Source organism: Ornithodoros turicata, chromosome 4 (genome assembly GCF_037126465.1).
Source record: "Ornithodoros turicata isolate Travis chromosome 4, ASM3712646v1, whole genome shotgun sequence".
Taxonomy (NCBI): Eukaryota; Metazoa; Arthropoda; class Arachnida; order Ixodida; family Argasidae; genus Ornithodoros; species Ornithodoros turicata.
The window spans coordinates 53836142-53855385 of record NC_088204.1 but is presented as its reverse complement, the minus strand read 5'-3'; the positions used below and the strand labels follow the sequence as shown (position 1 = coordinate 53855385).

Below are 19244 nucleotides of genomic sequence, written 5' to 3'. Positions count from 1 at the left end.
TGGTTCTGTTTTTGGTCGGTATGGAACGTTCGGTGGCCGAAAACAGTTTTCCCACAATTAGTGCAACCGTAGCAAAATTGGGTCGCCTGCAATTGCCACCTGAACTTGCCGTTCGCGAAACACCCTCCTTCGCCTTCACGATAGACACGTGATGAGCGTCGCCACGCGCGTCACTATGTGACGCAAGTGGTAGGGATGCGCTCTGCCTGGCGCGTTTCGCGTCGCGTCTGGACCGCTCGTCTGGCGTTCGCTGCGCTATCACGCTGTGCCTCTTCACGACTCTCAGAGCTATGGCCAACTTTGGCTCTGAGACCTCTAAACTGCCTGCTGACCTGGAAGAACAGGTGGCGTCCCGTCTTCAAACGCTACAAGCGGCAGCTCTCGTCGTACGATCCAACTTCCCAACACTGCCAACTGGTTCGCAGCCTCTTGCCACCACTCCAACAGCCTCCCCCATCCGCTCCAGCCCAGACCTCTCTTCTGACACAGACTTTCGGTCGTTTTCTGATGATGACCACGCTATGTCTGAAATAAACAATGAGGACTTCGAGCTTCCCGCACGACAGCGCAAACGACTACGTCGACGAGATCGTCACAGCAACAGCAGTGACAGTGACAGTGCTTCAACCGTCACTAGTGCATTCTCTTCAGGCTCTCAGTGTGTGAGTTCTCGCACCGTATTATTCCGCCCCACCAACAGAGACACCTCTGTGTCCTCCCTTCCCGTTCGTAAACTGCAAACTTTCCTCGACTCTGAGGCGCCCAACGAAGTGAGTGAGGTGCGTGTAAACACTGCTCGGAACATCGTAGGTGTTGATGTTAAAACCATCGGCGGTGTCAACAAGCTTCTACAACTCAACAACCTGTGCAGTGTGCCAGTTTTTGCCTTCGTGCCACAGTCACGCAAAGTCACTAAAGGTCTCATTCGTGTCAAAGACACCTCCTTCGCCGATGATGATATCCTTCAGTGCGTTCATTCCGACATTCCTGTGCTCAGTGCTCGCCGCCTCGGTAAAACCAGCATCCTAGTGCGTTTGTGCTTCGAAAGGGGACCACTTCCCAAAACAGTGCACCTTGGGAAAGTGAAGTTCTCAGTGTTTGAGTTCCGCGATAGACCAACACAGTGCCAGCGGTGTGGCCGCTATGGCCATGTTGGTGTGAACTGCCAACGGAAAAACTCGTGTCTCAAATGCTCTGGTGAGCACGCCACCACCAATTGTCCTAACCCGACATCACTCAAATGCGTCAACTGTGGCGAATCCCACTCAGCCTCCGATCCATCCTGCCCGGTCAAGCAATCAGAGACTGCTGCCTACCATTACAGTGCCAAACACAATGTCAGCATCCAGGAGGCACGGAAAGCCACTCGGAACAAACAGAAAAACAACTCTAACACTGTTGCCCGCAGCACCTCCGCCTCCTCCAACGCCAACCAGGGTTCTGCAAGACAGAGCCCCTCAGCCTCTCCTGCCTTTGGTTCTCAAACCACCTCCAGCTCCGTTATGCAAGCTGCTCACTCGCCTCCCCCCTCAACTACCAGTCACAGCAGCAGTGACCACGTCATCACAGACTCCTCGCAACCTCCTGCTCAGCTTGACCCTCCTGCTTCCACAGTCACTTGCCATGAAGCCTCCGCCCCTACTGTCCCCCCTTTGTCTCATCAACAACAGGTCTTGGTGACATTCCTGCGACTTGCCTTCTCTGCCCTCCGTGCCCTCCTCCAGTGGCCTGGTATTCCCCAAGCATGGCGGGATACCATCGCCCTCGTCATCCCACTTGAGCACTCCATCCTCAGCTTCCTATCATAAACTCTGACCTTCCTCGCATTGCTCCACTGCCGACTTCCCACCGACCCCATCATGGCGCCACACCACACACTCCCTCCCTTTCTGCCACGGGTGCTCCAATGGAATGCTCCTCGCCTCAGCAACAAGTGCAGTGATCTAAAAAGTGAACTTTCCAAGTACAAATTTGATGCTTTGCTCATCCAAGAAGCCATGATCAATAAACAGTTTCGTCTTGCCCCTTACGTTGGGTATCACTCATTATCCAAGCAACCTGACGGTCGCTCTCGAGCATCAGTTTTTGTCCGCAAGGACCTTGTTCAGTCCCCGGTCGACGTGTCCCACCTGTGCAGTAACGCCGCCGAATTTACCGCCTGTACAATACAAGACAAACAATCAGTCATCTTCCTTGTCTCCTTCTACTGTTTCGGCGACGCTACCCTTGACACAGGTCTCTTCGACAGGATCCTCCAACTCTGCCCCGGTCCCATTATAATGGGGGGGGGGGACATCAACGCAAAACATAGCCTATGGGGCAGTCGCCGCAACTGTCGCAACGGAAACAGGATGGCACAATGGCTCGACTCCTCTCAACTTGCACTCCTCAATGACGGCTCCCCCACCTACTTCTGCCCTCCCAACTACACCAGTGCCATCGATGTCACTCTCAGCTCCCCTAACATGCATCTACACTGGAAGACTGACCCTGACACCTGGGGTTCTGATCACTACCCCATCAGGATTCTCCCCTCCTGCTCAGCCTCTCCCTCTCAACGTCAATACCGTGTCACCAATTGGGACCTCTTCAGAACCATCACCAATGAACTATCCTCTTCAGACCACGTTCTCGAAGTCATCGCCACAGCTGCTCAACGCGCGACTAAGACAGTCCTCCTCTCAGCCAAGCAGCCACGACCAAACTTGAAATTCCTGTCTCTACGAATTCCTGTCTCTACGAGCAGCCAGAAGAAGGGCTCAGAGGCTTCTACTTCGAACTGGCTCAGCTGCCCATCGCACTGCATACAACAAGGTTTCGGCTGCCTTCAGACGTTATGCTATTCATCTCCGTCGACACGAATGGCACCAGTTCACCCAATCTCTCACCCCACACTCTACGACTGCCTCCATCTGGAAAGTCATCAAGTCCCTTGATGGTCTCCCCACTCCGTCCAAGACTCTGCCTTCACTCGCTCTGGCTGTGGGACAGACTACACAACAGCTTGCAAATGACTTTGCCGACACTCTCTCCACGTCCACTGTGCCATCACACCCTCTTCACCCCTCTACCCCCACAGTCTCACATCCTACGCAGCCCACCGACGACCCCTTCTCTCTACATGAACTTAAGCATGCCTTATCCCGCTGCAAACGAAAATCCGCCCCGGGAACTGATGGAATCAATTACCAAATGCTCAAAAACCTTGAGGGCCCTGCCCTTCTGCAGCTGCTAAACTACTACAATGACATCTGGGCCACTTCCTGCATACCTCCCAGCTGGAAGCATGCTCACGTCATTCCCATTCCCAAGCGCGGAAAGACGCCCTTCACCCTCAACAACTTCCGCCCCATAGCCCTAACCTCCGCAGTGGGCAAGGTGCTGGAACGTATGGTCCAACGCAGACTCGTCTGGCTTCTAGAAAGTACCTCAGCTCTACCCGATCACCTGTGTGCATACAGGAAACGACGCACTACTGCCGCAGCCCTCCTCACTCTCTCCGCCAAGCTACAACAAGCCTTCGCCGACCGCAAACTCTCCCTGGTCCTTTTTCTGGACGCTAAGCAAGCATTTGACAACCTCAGCCATCAGTCCATCCACGACGCCCTTACAAGGCATCAAGTCAAGGGCAGGCTCCTCGCCTAACTCACTGCCTATCTCACCAACCGCACCTTCAACGTCGCAGTCTCTGGCCAACTTAGCACCACCCGACTCATTACGAAAGGAGTACCGCAGGGAGGGGTTCTCTCCCCCATCCTCTTCAACCTCGCGCTCGCCGATATTCACTGTGATCTTCCTGACACATCAGTCACACCCAACTTCCTCATCTACGCTGATGACATATGTGTAACCTTCACTGGTCACTTCAGATCAAGACTCCAGTCCTCAGCGCAAGCCATTCTTGACCACCTCGCCAACAAGCTTGCACTAAAAGGGCTCGAACTCTCTCCGTCCAAAAGTGCCGCCCTCCCCGTCACTTCACCTGGCCGACATCTTCCCAACGGATACCCCAGCCTAACCCTTGGGAACATTCCTGTGCCATCAGTTCGTCACGCTAAATACCTCGGAGTCCACTTCGACTCACGGCTTCTATGGAACCATCAAGTAAACCACCTGGTCAGCACCTGTCGCCCTCTCCTCAACATCTTGAAGCGAATGGGTGGCCGTTCCTGGGGAAATCACCCACGTAGCCTCCTCCTTCTATACAAGGCTCTAATCCAAAGTCGCCTCGCCTATGCTCTTCCATACATTGACCCTTCACCCACTGGCTGGCGACAACTTAATCGCCTTCACAGATCTGGCCTCAGAGTAGCCCTAGGACTACCATCCTTCTCCAACGTGAATGACACCCTCATCGAAGCCTCCGCTCTAACCCTTGAACATCAAGCTGGTGTCTGTGCACTCCGTACTCTGATTAGGCTTCATCAAGCCGGCACTGCATCCTCCATTCTCACCTCACTAAAGAAATGCCCTGATACAGCTCCTGACACTCTGGCGCTCAAACTACCTAGTCAGCTTCCCAACAAGACTCACTACCTGCCACAACACTTCCCTTCCTGGAGGGAGTTTTTCCCACATGTCCGGCTAGACATTCCTGGCCTCAGAAGCAAGAAAGCCTATTCAACTGATGTCATGAAGGCCAAGGCCCTTGATCATATACACACCGTGTATCAGCACGCACTCCATGTCTACACAGATGGCTCCATCTGTCACCAAACCAACACCGCCTCCTCTGCCTACGTCATCCGTTCTCACCATCATCGCTGGGCAGTCAAACTTCGTGGCCCCTGCCCTTCATCCACCACAGCTGAGCTGTGCGCTATACTTCACGCCTCCATTGCAATCGCCCCCTTTCAAGCCGATCGAGTTGTCATCCTCACGGACTCCGCCACATCACTTCGGAGACTCGTGAACATCGATGACACATCAGTGCTCGTACGCTCCATCCGACGGACAATCAGCTCTGCTGCCGGCCAAGGCACGAATATCACCCTACAGTGGATCCCATCACACGTTGGCATCCCTGGAAACGAAGAGGCTGACGCTCTAGCCAACTTCGCTCACACCTCTCGTGTCGCAACATTCCCTCTCCCCCCACAAATCCAGCCCCATCGGATAGTGGCCTCACTGCTGCCCTCTCCTTCACTGGTCAGTCGGCTTCGTCCCACGCACCAGCGAGAACCCCTGCCAACGCGGCACTACAATCGAGCTATCACCACTGCACTTCACCGCCTCAGAAGTGGCAGCTCCCTCACTGCCAGCTCGCTCTTCAAGTACAATCTCTCCACCTCGCCTTATTGCCCTCATTGCCCTAATCAAGAGGAGACAGTTCACCACATCTTTGTCAACTGCCCTGCCTATCAGTCTCAACGCAATCAGCATCTTCCGTTTTTGACTAACTCCACAATCAGCCTCGAAGACTATCTGTATCACGGATCCACTACTGCTGTTAGAAGACAGCGCACAGCCTCCATCGCCTCCTTTCTAAAGGACGCGAATCTGCACCTCTGCATCTAAGTGCACCATTCCACCCTCTTAACCTCCTTCCCAGACGACACAATGACGTCCATAGGACGTCCTATGGATATCTGTTTGGGAATACAGGATATCCATGGGATGTCCAAACATACCCGGCGGACATCCATGGGACATCCCGTTGTCTGCAAAAAGACGTCCTATGACCTTTCGTGGGGACATCCCGTGGGACAAGTCTGGGATATGGTCAGGCTTTGATCGGATATGCCATACCGTGCCTTCACGGTATCCAATATGCTTTAACACTAGCTGCAGCAAATAATTTTCACGTGATCAGAGCAGTTTCAAAGCTTTCATGGCTTCTTTATTTCAAGGAACTTCAAGTGATGTATAGATACACAATGTTAAATACTACACAATATGCATAAAAAGAAAATGACATTTGACTTGGATTATAACAAAGCAGATAAGTGCTCAATGCATGAACGCATAAAAGCTCTAGAAAAGCTCTACATCACACCAACATCTGAAGCTGCTGAGAGGTGAAATCAATTTGTAGTCTGCATATAGCAGTGACGAGCAGAAACTGTGTTCTCAGTCATTAAGCCCACAAGGGGTGCTTCGGAATTAATGGTGGCTGGATGGCTTACAGGGTCAGACCACACTTTGCCTTGTATGCAGGGAAAAGTTGAACGATTCTTGCGCCAGCAGTTAGAAATATTCATAACGCTAAACAAATAGTCGATACGCTTATTTGGACCGAAAATGGCATCCCTCTATCTAGAAAAGGCTCTGTAAATGTACACATGACATATGGAACTAAAGGATCATCACCTCGGTGCTGTTATTTAACGTCACTACATCAATGGGCTGAAGCACCATTCAGCATAAATGAGTAAATAATGTCAACGCATTAATGCGCTGTAGCACCTAGCAAACGCCGTCATCACATAATTGGTTCGAAGCACCTCCTAGCAAAAATGAGCAAACACCACAAAGCCACTTCCGTGCAGTACACATCAGATTCATGTAGAAATTCGTCATTTCAGTCGAGGTAAGTTGTACTACGAGCCTTCAAAAGTGCCTTCCACCTTTGTCATCTGAGCAAAACCATTTTTCACAATCCCTGATACACATTTTTGAGTCTTCTTTAACTCAGCCGATGAACATTATTTGGCTACAATAATATGCACAAAAATACCAATCACTTCAAAGAGAACCTTATTTACTCCCTTCTGGACAGTGTGGTCGCGTAACAAGCAACCCGAACAAGAAACATGTATCAGGAGTCCGATATGACAATGCGAGCCAAGTGCAGTCTTTACAAAATACATAGATGAATAAAATGAATAACGTCATCTATAGGGCACTTCACACTTCATTCTTCTGTAGTCTGCAGTTGGCCTCGGCCAAGATGAAATGTAAGGAGCCCAGTTTGGGCGTTCAAGATAACACTACAAGAGCTGCAATAGCAGCTGTAAAATATAGCATGGAATTTCAAACATTCTGGGCACTTCCGGATTACACAACATGCTCATGAATGAAATAAACGCACCATCATGACTAGTAATCAGGTTGCGGAAAATAAGCAGAGGTGTAATTTGGCCTCTTTGGAGTTTGCTTGAAACAAGTGCAGTCTCCGAGGGGTCACATATGCAAGGAAAATTCCTGGTTTTTTTTTTGTTTTTGTTTTTTTTTTCTTTTACGAACGTATACATACAGGGCGCTTCACCTGAAGTGATAAACGATTCTAACTGGCAACGTACCTGCCGGAGGACTTTCTGCAATTACCTTCTGGAATCTTTTGCTGCCATTTTGGAAAGCTTTGGACAATTTTTAATTCAGGGATCTTTCCAATGAAAAACTTTGAAAATTGCCAAGCGATCCTACGAATAACCGCAGACCTAACGAAAAATATGCACAGTATAGTGACTCAAATAGTTGAAAAGTCTTAGCAAAAGTGCTGCTATAGCCCCACCTGCTTTATTGTTGCAAAAATGCGTGCACAAAATGTGCAGGAAGAGGAAGAAGTGTTCCCACCTTGATTTTTTTTTTTTCGTTTCTTTGTGCATCAAGGTCAAACCAGGGAAAAGAAAGGTAAAGCAAGAGGCGGGGATACTTCTTCCCTGCAACTTATCTGCTGGCTTTTTGCAGCAATCAAGTCGGCAGGACTAAAGCAGCACTTTTACTTTTTTTCGACCGCTTCTGTTAATACTGCGCATAGGTTTTGTTGGGTCTGCGGTCATCCGGAGGGCACTTCATATTTCTCTTAAAAAATAGGGGTGTGCTTGGCAATTTTCCTAATTTGATTGAAAACATAAATTTCCATCAATTAAAAATTGTCCAAAGCCTTCCTAAGTGTCGGAAAAAGTTGCCAGAGGGTAATTGCCAAAAATCCCACAATCCTATACGGCGTGTACGTCTACGGTTAGAATTTATCACGATAGGTGAAACACCCTATATGTGCGGCCTTCTACGTTGCAAAGTTATATCTAGCTCTATTGTCGTCACCTTCCAATACACATGAACACGAAGACAACTCGAACAACTCGAGTTGTCTTTACGTATTATTATTATTCACAATCAAGCTTATTATCCTCACCAAAAAGTTATTAACTATTTGTCACAATTATGGTCTGCTCCCGAGCTCTCTACACAGAATAAAATTAATAATCCCACCTTCTGTTTCATGAGCTGAATTTTTTTGTCCAACATTATACATTAACGAAAACCCATTAATATTGTCGATGTGTATTGCATGGATATGACAATGGCATAACACTTTTCATTTTGAAGGCAACACCTGCATAGCCCTCCGTCTGGAGCCAAATATACCGAGGAAAGAAATGTGTATCTACCACACTCTCAGAGAACGCACATTTTTTTCTCTCGTGAAATCTAGGCTCAAAGCTAGGCCTGAAGAGTTTCGCACGGATTGGCCCAGCTGTCGCTGCTGTTCTGTGTAGTACTCCGAGCCCTTATCTTTTGTCGACGTCCTGTCATGAGGTTCTTTGGCGTGCCTCAGCCAGGCCTTTATGTGCTGCTCTGCTTTACTGCGGGTCACGTCCTTGAGCAGCCGGTTTGACATTACAGTGCCTATAATTAAAAACGTGACTTGGCTTCAGAAACACAGGTGACAAGTCAGATATACAGAATATGCAAACACATATTTTAATACTTACTGCAGCATGAATGCAAGGGTGTGGGAAAATGCTTATTACTGACAACAAATTGTTCAGCACTATAGCTGCACATGCATTCCTTATAGCAAAGTGGGACGGACTAAGTACTGTTCTTGTAGCCAGCACTGTAGTTAAAACTTACCATATCACTATTCGAGTCCAACTTAGACACATCGCAGTAAACCATGATGAGGGAGTTCACAAAAATGAATAGGACTGCATAAGAACTTATGGAATCTTACAAGAACTTACATCACAGCATAACAGGTCGCAGAACTTCATCGTCCCCTTGCCTCACTGCGAGCTGGAGGAGGTTGCTACTTTGTCCTTCATGAGCGCTCGTAAAATTCTCAGTTTCTCAGGTGAAACTGATTAGCAGGCCACGTCACTCATCTTTTCACGTAAATATGGGACCTCGAAGAGCAATTTTTTTCGCACCAGTCGCTGCTGCCCGGAGAAATGAACTTCTGTTAGAGAAATGTTCAAAGTCAAATTTGCTCCTCGCTCAAGTCTATTATCACGAAGTTGGAACACCAACTTAGCTTTCTGGTATCCTCAAATGTTAAAAGCTTTGGTTCTTCACCAGAAAATTCTACGGTGAAAGTGAAGAAACCCATCAGCCATCTCACACTTTTATCGACAACAAATAAGTATAGAGAAGCTGAACAGACTAGCCACTTCTTTAGGCAATAGAACAGGCTACGACCGAATCAGCCTGCCTATTAAACGAAATTACCCTAGAAGCAAACCTCGGTAACATCAGCGTTGGGAGATAACGAAATTAATGGCATTGTAAGTACAGTTAAATACCTTGATGTCGAAAATTTTGTGCTTCATTTGAGGAACACACAATGTGGAAATTTGTCAGCCTTAGTCAGGCTAGCATTTCCTTTTGAGACACACAACTAAGCAAGTCATACCTGAATATGCTATGTTTCTTGATCGCGCTGTTAGAAGCAGCGAAAAAGCTATAATTACTCTGTCCTGTGCGTCCTGGGTATGTTCTGAAATATTTGAGAGCGCACTCGCAACTTGATATTACGTATCAGTATCTTCACCCTGCTCACTGTTCGCACAGTAGTGCTAGCCGAGTCTGAGATGTCGAGCAAGCTGACGAAGGAGCGCGTTGAACAGCTGCTTTTCACACGTCAGTGGAAAATGCCATCAATCTTGTCATTTTGTCAACACAAAACACAAGGGGATCTGCACTACACGAACGCATGCACATAAGCACAAACGAAACAGCGCAACTTTCTATTTCACAACATAAATACAAACATTCGTGGGTGTAGTTCGTTACCGGGACCACTCGTTTTTAAAAATTTGTGAAAGCGTTTGAAAGGTAAATATTGCGTAGAAGTGAAAGAAGTTCATATACTGAATCGAAAAAGGTAAGAATTATAAAATTCTGTGGACTAGAAGTTTTTTTATAGGCATTTCAACAACCCCATCTGATTCACTTTTAGCACAGGAGAAACACGGGAATGCTAAGCCTAACGGATTCGAAACTTGCAAGAGAATTGGGCTAAATCGCCTCACTTTAGTGAGGTTGGGTTAAGTTAGGTTCTACAGATTGGGGGGGGGTCTGGGGGGGCGCCGCCCCCCCCCCCCCCCCCCCCCCCCCCAGGCACGCAGTAGGCGGTGCGGGCGTCGAGACTGTGCCTCGGGTTAGGTCAGAAGGTCCTCACCCAAGATGGCGGAGCGCCATCAAAAAACGGGCGATAAAATTTAATTTTTATACGTTTCACGCAATATACGAGGGTCATTCCTGTTTAATTTCGTTCCTAATTTGCTCCTGCTTCAGGTAAAAACATATCATTTACCTAGTTATCTTCTTTCTTTACAAAAACGCAGTGGTCCCGGTAACGAACTACATCCACATTCGTAAACAATCCTTCCTGACTCATTACCTTCATACTTTTCACTCACCCATTGTGAAACTCAGATTCTTCTGCATTTACGTACACGCATGAACACCATAAACGGTCACCGCAACGAACGCCACAAAACAAATAACGGATTGGATTGGATCGGCCTTTAGTGCCCTGCGTTGACCGCTCGGGGTACCGACCATGGTTGCTGACTTTCTACTTCTTTTATGACGGAGCCAGCGAGCGCGGCAGTGTATTGCTGGACGGATGCGTGTGCGCGCATCACGCGTTTGTTTTTTAGTGGTGGAAGCGGCGTCAGCGACACAAGTGAACACCACTTTGTGACCACGCAGATGCACACACATCCTCACACATCGTGTTGATTTGCAAATCTCCTCGAAGAAATGAGGTCGCGGAGTTGCGTTTTCATTGTAAAAAGTAGCGATTTAGGCGCCGTTTCAAATTTATGTCGCAGGTCCCATTGCGAGGGATACAGAAAATATTGCATGTCAAAAATTTAATAAACCAGTTTCTAGATCGCGCTTAGCGCGTAGGTCCTGGCCGCATTGCCAGGCAGCGCTCGTCATGGGGTCATTCACATTGATGGGGCAAGTTGTTGTGCAGTATAATCAAAGGGGGGGGGGGATATATATTTATTGAATGGTATAATCAAAGGATAATAAAGTACAGTACAACGTTTTGGGACTGCCCTGTACATACAGTGGACTTTTTCAGTAAGCGTGTCTAACTGCAGATATATGTCGTTTTTTTTTTTTTCTGCTTCAGGCACAGCGTTATTTCAGACGATCAGATACACACTTATGCGATATTATTGGTAACCACAGCTCCGAAATTTCACCTGCTCAGGAAGCCAAATGAAGGACAAAAGTTATCCCGGCTCGACGCCTATGGGATATTCCGAGTCTTGTCCTGCTGAAACATGCGTGGGATATCCCCACAAAGTTTCAGCGGGACATTCTTATTTTTGGGACCTGATGGGAACGCCAGGACATCCGAGGGACTTTGCGTGTTGTCTGGATTCTACCTTTCAACTCCCCTTCCCCCCCCCCTCTACTTCCTGTCCTGAAGACGCCCCTTTGTCTGTTGGCTGCTTGTGCCTTCAGCGATGCCCCGTCGTTGTGGACTCTTCTACCCTCTCCCCCCCCCCTCCCCGTTTAGTCGTGACGCTGCCCGCACTTTGCGTGGCCAACTACGGCAAGGGGTTTAATTGACACCACCACCACCACCACCACTGCTACCGCTTCGGGGACGCCATGCGTTCTCCGACTGCGTGATGTCCGAAACGGAGAATTTGTCAACGACATGACGACGATTTTTTGGAACCGCTGACACAACGAGAAGAACGAGGGATGCAGCCCGAAATTAACTGTGTGTTGTACAGTGATACCCCCGCGCTTCCCGACAGTGTGCACAGGTGCAACCTCTCCGGCAGTTTTCACCGCACAGACTCGGTTCAGTGGCTAACAGGTGGCGCCACAATACCGCCGTGATCGCTTGCTTTCTGCTACTGTGAGTTCTGAGATTGCACGAAGCCACGATATTACTCTTGTGATTGCAACCTTATTTTGTCAGGCTGCATATATGCTTTGTTTTTTTTTATATAGAAAACGTGATATAAATCATATAAAGAATAAAGTAAACAAGAAACAGCTCGTAATGTTCGTAGCAGACGGTTTTTCCTACCAACGAATGAGAGGGTCTCTACCACAAACGTCACACTATAGAGTGGGTGGGCGATTTTGGAAATTACTTGCGCCGCGGAGAAACAACTTTGGACAAAAATATTTTGTGGCAATGCTTTTCACGGACTGCTTTACAAGATGACAGCAGTTTTTGTCCCTGTTAGATACCACTTTTATGCTCCTTTAAACCGAAATTGGTTGGTGCTATGCACGCACGTACTCAGTCTTAAAAAGAAGACTGAACCCAAACTGAGTATATAGAAACATGATTCCAGATTGCCTTCCCAGAACATCCTGCGCAAATATAGTCAGCGTATATTCGCACCTCCGCGTTCTTTCTAAACAGAGCACTACTGGAAGCACCAATATTAGAAATATAAATTTAGGATGATACAATGCTCGTCGCATTATAATAAAAAAAATGGGCTCACCTCGTCACAGTTACGAATATGACGCACGTAGATTCGTGTCACCCGACGCTGTTCAGCAATATCTGAAACACGAATTTGGACAGCTCACACGATTTTAGCCTGCCCACGCACACCTCACAACATGCGCCGACACACCAAAATGCCACTGACCTTCCAGGTTCACCCCACCGCATGTCGGCAACTTACCGTGCCAACCGCACAGAAAACTAGATAGCCGGAACACAGGCGCGGAATATACCCCTCCCGGTCCGGTTGGGGCCATCTGTTTTATATCAATGCTCGCTCGTTTCCGCAAGGTTGCAAGTCCCAGAAATTGGGTCACCTTGGTCATCATCTGTTTAATATCAAAACCGTTCCTGCGTGATTGTGTAAACAAAATTCACCACCCTCCAAGGGCGCATTTGAGTTCCATCCGTCGGTCGACTCTGGGTCAAGCGCACGACGAGGAAGGACTATTGTCTTCAAGACGAGGAATCATTCATTTTCAGTTCATTCGGTGTGCGTAGAAACTTGCACTGAGATGTCGTCTGTTTTCGAAAAGCTGGATAAACCCGGTGATGGGAACATTGTTCCGGAGAACGAAAAGCTGGACGTGTTGGACTTAAGGTCGACACGGGGAGGCGGTATAGGTGGAACTCCTGATGGAAAACGATGAACGCGTAAAGACGCCCAGTCGTTTTAAGCGATTCACAGATGAAGAGTTGCAAGAAATGCGTGAATTACTGGATCTGAAACTAGAGAAGAGACTCATGGATGGATCGCCCGAAATCATCTTTACTCACACGAAGTGACGCATCCCACCGAGACTAGCGAAAGTGCGCGCGTCTCATATGTAATCGTCAGTAAAATAAAAGTATTTCCTGTTTTAAGAGAGAAAAAAATGCTGTGTTGTGCTATGGATAAAGAAGCTATATAGATAGGACGATATGATAGGGAGCTATGTAGAAGGATTATATAGCACGTACTCATCGACTAAGCGAGTATAATTTGTGGAGAGCACCACGCTATTTTAAAGCCATTTTATATCATATCCCAAACGTTCTGCGCGATCAAAGAAATCCGAGCATTATGGAAAGAAGAAAACCGTTTCACACATCACGGTGCGTGCGCGTTTCAGCGTGCTCAAACAAGTTCTGGCTATTAGTAAAAGAAGTTTTTTTGGAGTTTTGGTTTCCCAGGCGGGTTCTGCATGGTGTTTCCAGCGCATCAAGGAAAGCTGAACGAAACCCACAGGAAAAAAACGACCAAGTGCAACCAACTCGAGACCGAAAATACCGCGCTAAACCACCACTCGTTAGTACGCTGATGTTGCTGCTGGATCGCGCCCCGCAGAAGCAGGTAGTTGCTCTTTGTGTCGTGCGCACAGGGCGATGTTCTACAACGACGTAAATTGTTCTGCGCGATCAAACAAGTGAGAGCATTATGCCTGCTCCCATTGATACAAATGATACGTGTGCCATATCATAACTTGTGCTCAAACAAGTTCTGGCTTTGAGTACTATGCGTTGGGGTGAGACGTGGGAATCGTCGCGGTAAATGACACATATGACGGTGCAGATTTGTAAGAGACACTGAAGAGATTCAAGGATGATCCTCCGACATAAGAAAAGTGATCAGCAGCGACTTGACAAGTGCAAAAGTGCGAAGCCCCAGTGTGTCGTGTGAGATGGATCAGTTCGTATGCAAACGCATGCTGGCAGATTTACAATGCCTACGCAACTTTTTAAATGGACACGGAGAAGAGAGTGATTTTAGTGACATTTTGAGAGCTATTCCCGTGCGGAGTACTCATAAAATAAGGCAGTTTGTGAGATGCAAGTTGGAACTGTTGGAGCGATATAGAAACGGAGAACCCATCAACGAGACAATCATAAATGCCGGGTTTTCTATCCCGTGGTGCGTGACTACTGGAAAAAGAACCACACGAGCTTGGACACTACCGTCGTCGAGGGAAAGGAACGTGTTGTCTCCACGTTAGAAGACGTCCTCGCTAAAGTGTTGTGAATACCGTGTTTACCGCAAAAATTTTTTTCATTGTCTTTATTGACTTTTAGCAACGAGATTATTGGTGGGAAGCGTATGCCTTTTTATGTGACATAAAGTTCGCATGAAATAAATGCGAGAATGATTTTTATGATATTTTTATGATATAACACAAATCCGCCTCGCGAACGCGAACTACGCGGCGTATTGCCACCCATTGAGGATGATATCTAGCGACAGCGCGAAATCTTCATTGTTTACGCACATTGAGATCATCCATAGATTTTCTTTTATGCAAATGAACGTTTATAGCGCAGCTACGTAGCTACGTAGCTATTTAGTGACTGTAGTCCTATCTATATAGCTTCTTTATCCATCACACAACACAGCATTTTTTTTTTCTCTTAAAACAGGAAATACTTTTATTTTACTGATGATTACCTATGAGTGCGCACATGATGATTACATACGCGCACTTTCGCTAGTCTCGGTGGGTTGCGTCACTTCGTGTGAGTAAAGATGACTTCGGGCGATCCATCCATGAGTCGCTTCTCTAGTTTCAGATCCGGTAATTCACGCATTTGTTGCAACTCTTCATCTGTGAATCGCTTAAAACGACTGGGCACCTTTACGCGTTTATCGTTTTCCATCAGGAGTTCCACCTCTACCGCCTCCCCGTGTCGACCTTGCGTAAGTTCAACACGTCCAGCTTTTCGTTCTCCGGAACAATGTTCCCTTCACCGGGTTTATCCAGCTTTTCGAAAACAGACGACATCTCAGTGCAAGTTTCTACGCACACTGAATGAACTGAAAATGAGAACTTTCCTCCTCTCGAAGACAATAGTCCTTCCTCGCCGTGCGCTTGACCCAGAGTCGACCGACGGATGTAACTCAAATGCGCCCTTGGAGGGTGGTGAATTTTGTTTACACAATCACGCAGGTACGGCCCGTGATGCGCGCGCACGTTAACTGCGAAAGACTCGGAGCTTCTTGGAAACCAAACTGCATAACCCTTTTGGTTACAGAAAGCTTGTTTCGGCAATGAGCTGGTGGTCCACTTTGATGCGAGCTCATAGGGATATTTTTCTTCAGATAGACTTGCCTCATCAAGCACAACAGTTTACTTTTGGTTTTAATACGCGCGGCTTCGAGGACTTGGAAAACATGATTTACGATCTTCAAACTGCGAGCTCTGATATAAAACAGGTGGCCCCAACGTGTTGGAACATGCAGCCGACTCGTCCTCAAGGTGACCCAATTTCTCGAGAGAAAGCGAAATGTGTTTACACCACCTTGAAACATACGCAATTTTTTTTTGTTTCGCTAGGGTCCGCCGCGACGGGTGGAAGTGCGTTTTGATATTAAACAGATGGCTCTAACACATTGTGGCAGGCTCATCCTCAAGGTGACCCAATTTCTCGTACTTGCAACCTTGCGAAAACGAGCGAGCATTCCCAAGCAGCACAATGTACTTAAAGTCGGGTGCAATAGGGGTGGACGGTATGTGTCTTATCAACGTTCTTTGGTTTCACGAGCCTGTTCAAGGCCTTCCACCTACCCGTCCATCCCTATTGCACTCGACTTTCAGTACATTGTGCTGCTTGGGTTGATAAAAAACAGATGGCCCCAACCGGTCCGGGAGGGGTATATTATGCTCCTGTGTTCCGGCTATCTAGTTTTCTATGCGGTTGGCACGGTAAGTTGCCGACATGCGGTGGGGTGAACCTGGAAGGTGCGTGGCATTTTGGTGTGTCGGCGCATGTTGTGAGGTGTGCGGGGGCAGGCTAAAATCGTCTGAGCTGTCCAAATTCGTGTTTCAGATATTGCTGAACAGCGTCGGGTGACACGAATCTACGTGCGTCATATTCGTAACTGTGACGAGGTGAGCCCATTTTTTTATCATAATTCGACGAGCATTGCATCATCCTAAATTTATATTTCCAATATTGGTGCTTCTAGTAGTGCTCTGTTTAGAAAGAACGCGGAGGTGCGAATATACGCTGACTATATTTGCGCAGGATGTTCTGGGAAGGCAATCTGGAATCGTGTTTTTATATACTCAGTTTGGGTTCAGTCTTCTTTTTAAGACTGAGTACGTGCGTGCATAGCACCAACCAATATCGGTTTAATAAGCGTTGGAGCGTCAGTGAGAGAAACAATGTTGAGCCTCACCACATAGCATCACGATGCTTTGTCATTCTCCTTGATTTAATTAATTTATGTTAAAGTGCACTGAACTGCAATATACTCCGACATGGATAGACTTAAGTGGCGTGAGCTGTCCACGCGCCGTCGAATATTCGTGGTTCAGATATTACTGCATGGCGTCGCGTGAATGACAAGTTTGTGAATCTATGTGCCCGTCTGTGATGCTTTTAAGGTAAGCACATTTTTTTCCGAGATGAACTCGTTCATAATGCGACGTTGTGTGATCACCCTGAACTTATATTTCTAATGGTGCTTTCAGTAGTGCTCTGCGTGCGAAGTGTGTTGCGTGCGCTGTGCACATGTGTTTGCACACTGGGGGAGCTCTGAAGGCAATCTGAAATTGTGTTTCTTAAAACTCAGCTTGGGTTGAGTCTTTTTTTTTTTTAAGATTGAGTACGCGCGAAGCTTCGCTGCATAGCACCAATCAATTTGTTTATTAGGCGCTGGAGCGTCAGTGCGTCTTGGGCTTCACCGCATAGCATCACGATGCATTTGTCATTCTGCTCGATTTAGTTAATTTCGTATGTTGAAGTGCAACGCACACTGTCTAAAACAAAAGGAGCCCAAGCTCTATAGGGTTTCTTGATCATTCAAATTGTTTTTCTCTCAAACCAGCTTCTCTACACAGCATCAACTATCGATGTTTTCTCTGCCATGTGCTTCTTATTGCTCAGCTTTTTCATTTCGAACGCGTGGTGGCTTCCCCGCTTAGCATCACGATGAGTTTTTTGCGCTCTGTTTAATACAGATTGAAATGTTTTTGTTGCGGGTCTGTGACAACATTCGTTCTTAAGAATGAACGCGCGAATTGATAATCATTGAAATCAATTTTTCTGTGAGTGCAAAGCACGCTCTGTAGGAGGAACGATCGCAGCTTGTTCCCAGGGGTGGGCTAACTCACGCGTGCAACCAGGTGAAGCCAACTTTACTCGTGTAGGTGGGTAGAGTGTACATCGTACCCTGAACACGTTTTTTATTTCCTAGCAACTGTGGCTTTGTGAACGGCAGGAGGAGACGGCATGTTGATGTAAGCTGTTCTGTGTTGTCCAACGCTCAACCTAGAAATGAGTCATCAATGCCGTTTTTCACGCTCGCGTTGCGGCTGTCCTTCTTTGCAAAGAGGGCGTAAGTATCGAGGACATCTATTGTATGTGTATGGAACCTTCTTCGGCGCCGTCAGAGCATGTGAAAAACTTTCATCGTGGTGGCATGCAGTTAGCATGAGCAGTTAGAGCCTACAAGCCCCAGGCTAAACTTATGTTATGGTAAAAGCTTCGATATCCAGTTAATCTTATATTATCTCACCTATAGATTAGAGGGAGTGACCAATGAGCGGCTTGCAGTTCGACGGAGCAGTTGGGTCTAGCGATGAGTGCAAGTGACCAATCACAGTTGGAACCTTTTAAGCAGCTCTAAAGATGAGTGACCAATGAGAGGCTTGTAGTCAGATGGGCCAATGTGCAGACCACTTGCAGTTAGATAAACAACCAATAGCAGCTGGTGTCTACAGAGGGAGCTGAGGCTAGCAATAAGCGCAAGAGATGACCGGATAGAAATGTGAACCAACTGAGTAGAAGGTTCCAATAATCCTGGTTCCATACGGTTCCATCTAGAGATGAGTGACCAATGAGTGGCTTGCAGTTCAATGGGCAGTTGGGCACTTGCAGCTAGACGGACCAATCGGAGTTGGAGCCTATGAGGAAGCTGTGATCGACTAGAACCAATAAGCAGCTGTGTGAGCAGTCAGATATGCTAACGAGCAGACCACTTGCAGTTAGATGAACCTGTAGCAGCTGCTGTCTACCGAGGGAGCTGAGTGACCAATGAGCGCAAGAGAAGGCCGGGACCAATGATCTCTCTGATGGAACTGGACCAACCCATGCTCTACGATGCTGCTGGACCAGGAGGCTGCTGTACCATATAAAAGTTGAAATCACCAATTGTCATGTGTCTTGTCTGAAGCCGCTGCCTGGTGGCTTAGGAGCGACAAATGCAGGATAGCCAATCACTGTTCATTACGCTTAGCGTGGACCAATCGGTGTGATGGCCCAAGCAGTAGGCTTAGCGTGGACCAATCAACGCGAACCCTTACAAAAATGAGCTTTGAACTTCTATTGATGGCTTGTTGAAATCCTTCTGTGTCAACAAAGACTCAGTTGCTTTTCAAGCTCTACTGAGTTCCTTCAAAAGGACGTCATCAGAAATTTTGTTGAACAAGTTCAACAGAGATTCCACTGCAGAGTTCCTGTTGTTTTTCTGATGAGATTTATTAGTTGCGAGCTTCCCAAGAGAACAAGTCAAGATCATGGGTGTTGAACATTTCTGGACAGAAAATATGTTTCCATTATGATACAGATATACCAGGTAATGCTACCAGGCAATACCAGTGGC

At 47.3% G+C, this 19244-nt stretch overlaps 1 protein-coding gene and 1 long non-coding RNA gene across 2 annotated transcripts; both read left to right on the top strand.

Moving 5' to 3' along the window:
- The first annotated feature begins 3192 nt into the window (after positions 1-3192).
- On the top strand, positions 3193-5517 carry LOC135392442 (uncharacterized). Its single transcript, XM_064623152.1, has 2 exons — positions 3193-3628; positions 3686-5517. The coding sequence occupies exons 1-2, from the start codon at positions 3193-3195 to the stop codon at positions 5515-5517; spliced, it is 2268 nt and encodes a 755-aa protein (XP_064479222.1).
- Positions 5518-17749: 12232 nt separating this feature from the next.
- On the top strand, positions 17750-18793 carry LOC135393186 (uncharacterized). Its single transcript, XR_010422519.1, has 2 exons — positions 17750-17790; positions 18628-18793. It is a non-coding gene; the product is annotated as an uncharacterized LOC135393186 (long non-coding RNA).
- Positions 18794-19244: the final 451 nt, after the last annotated feature.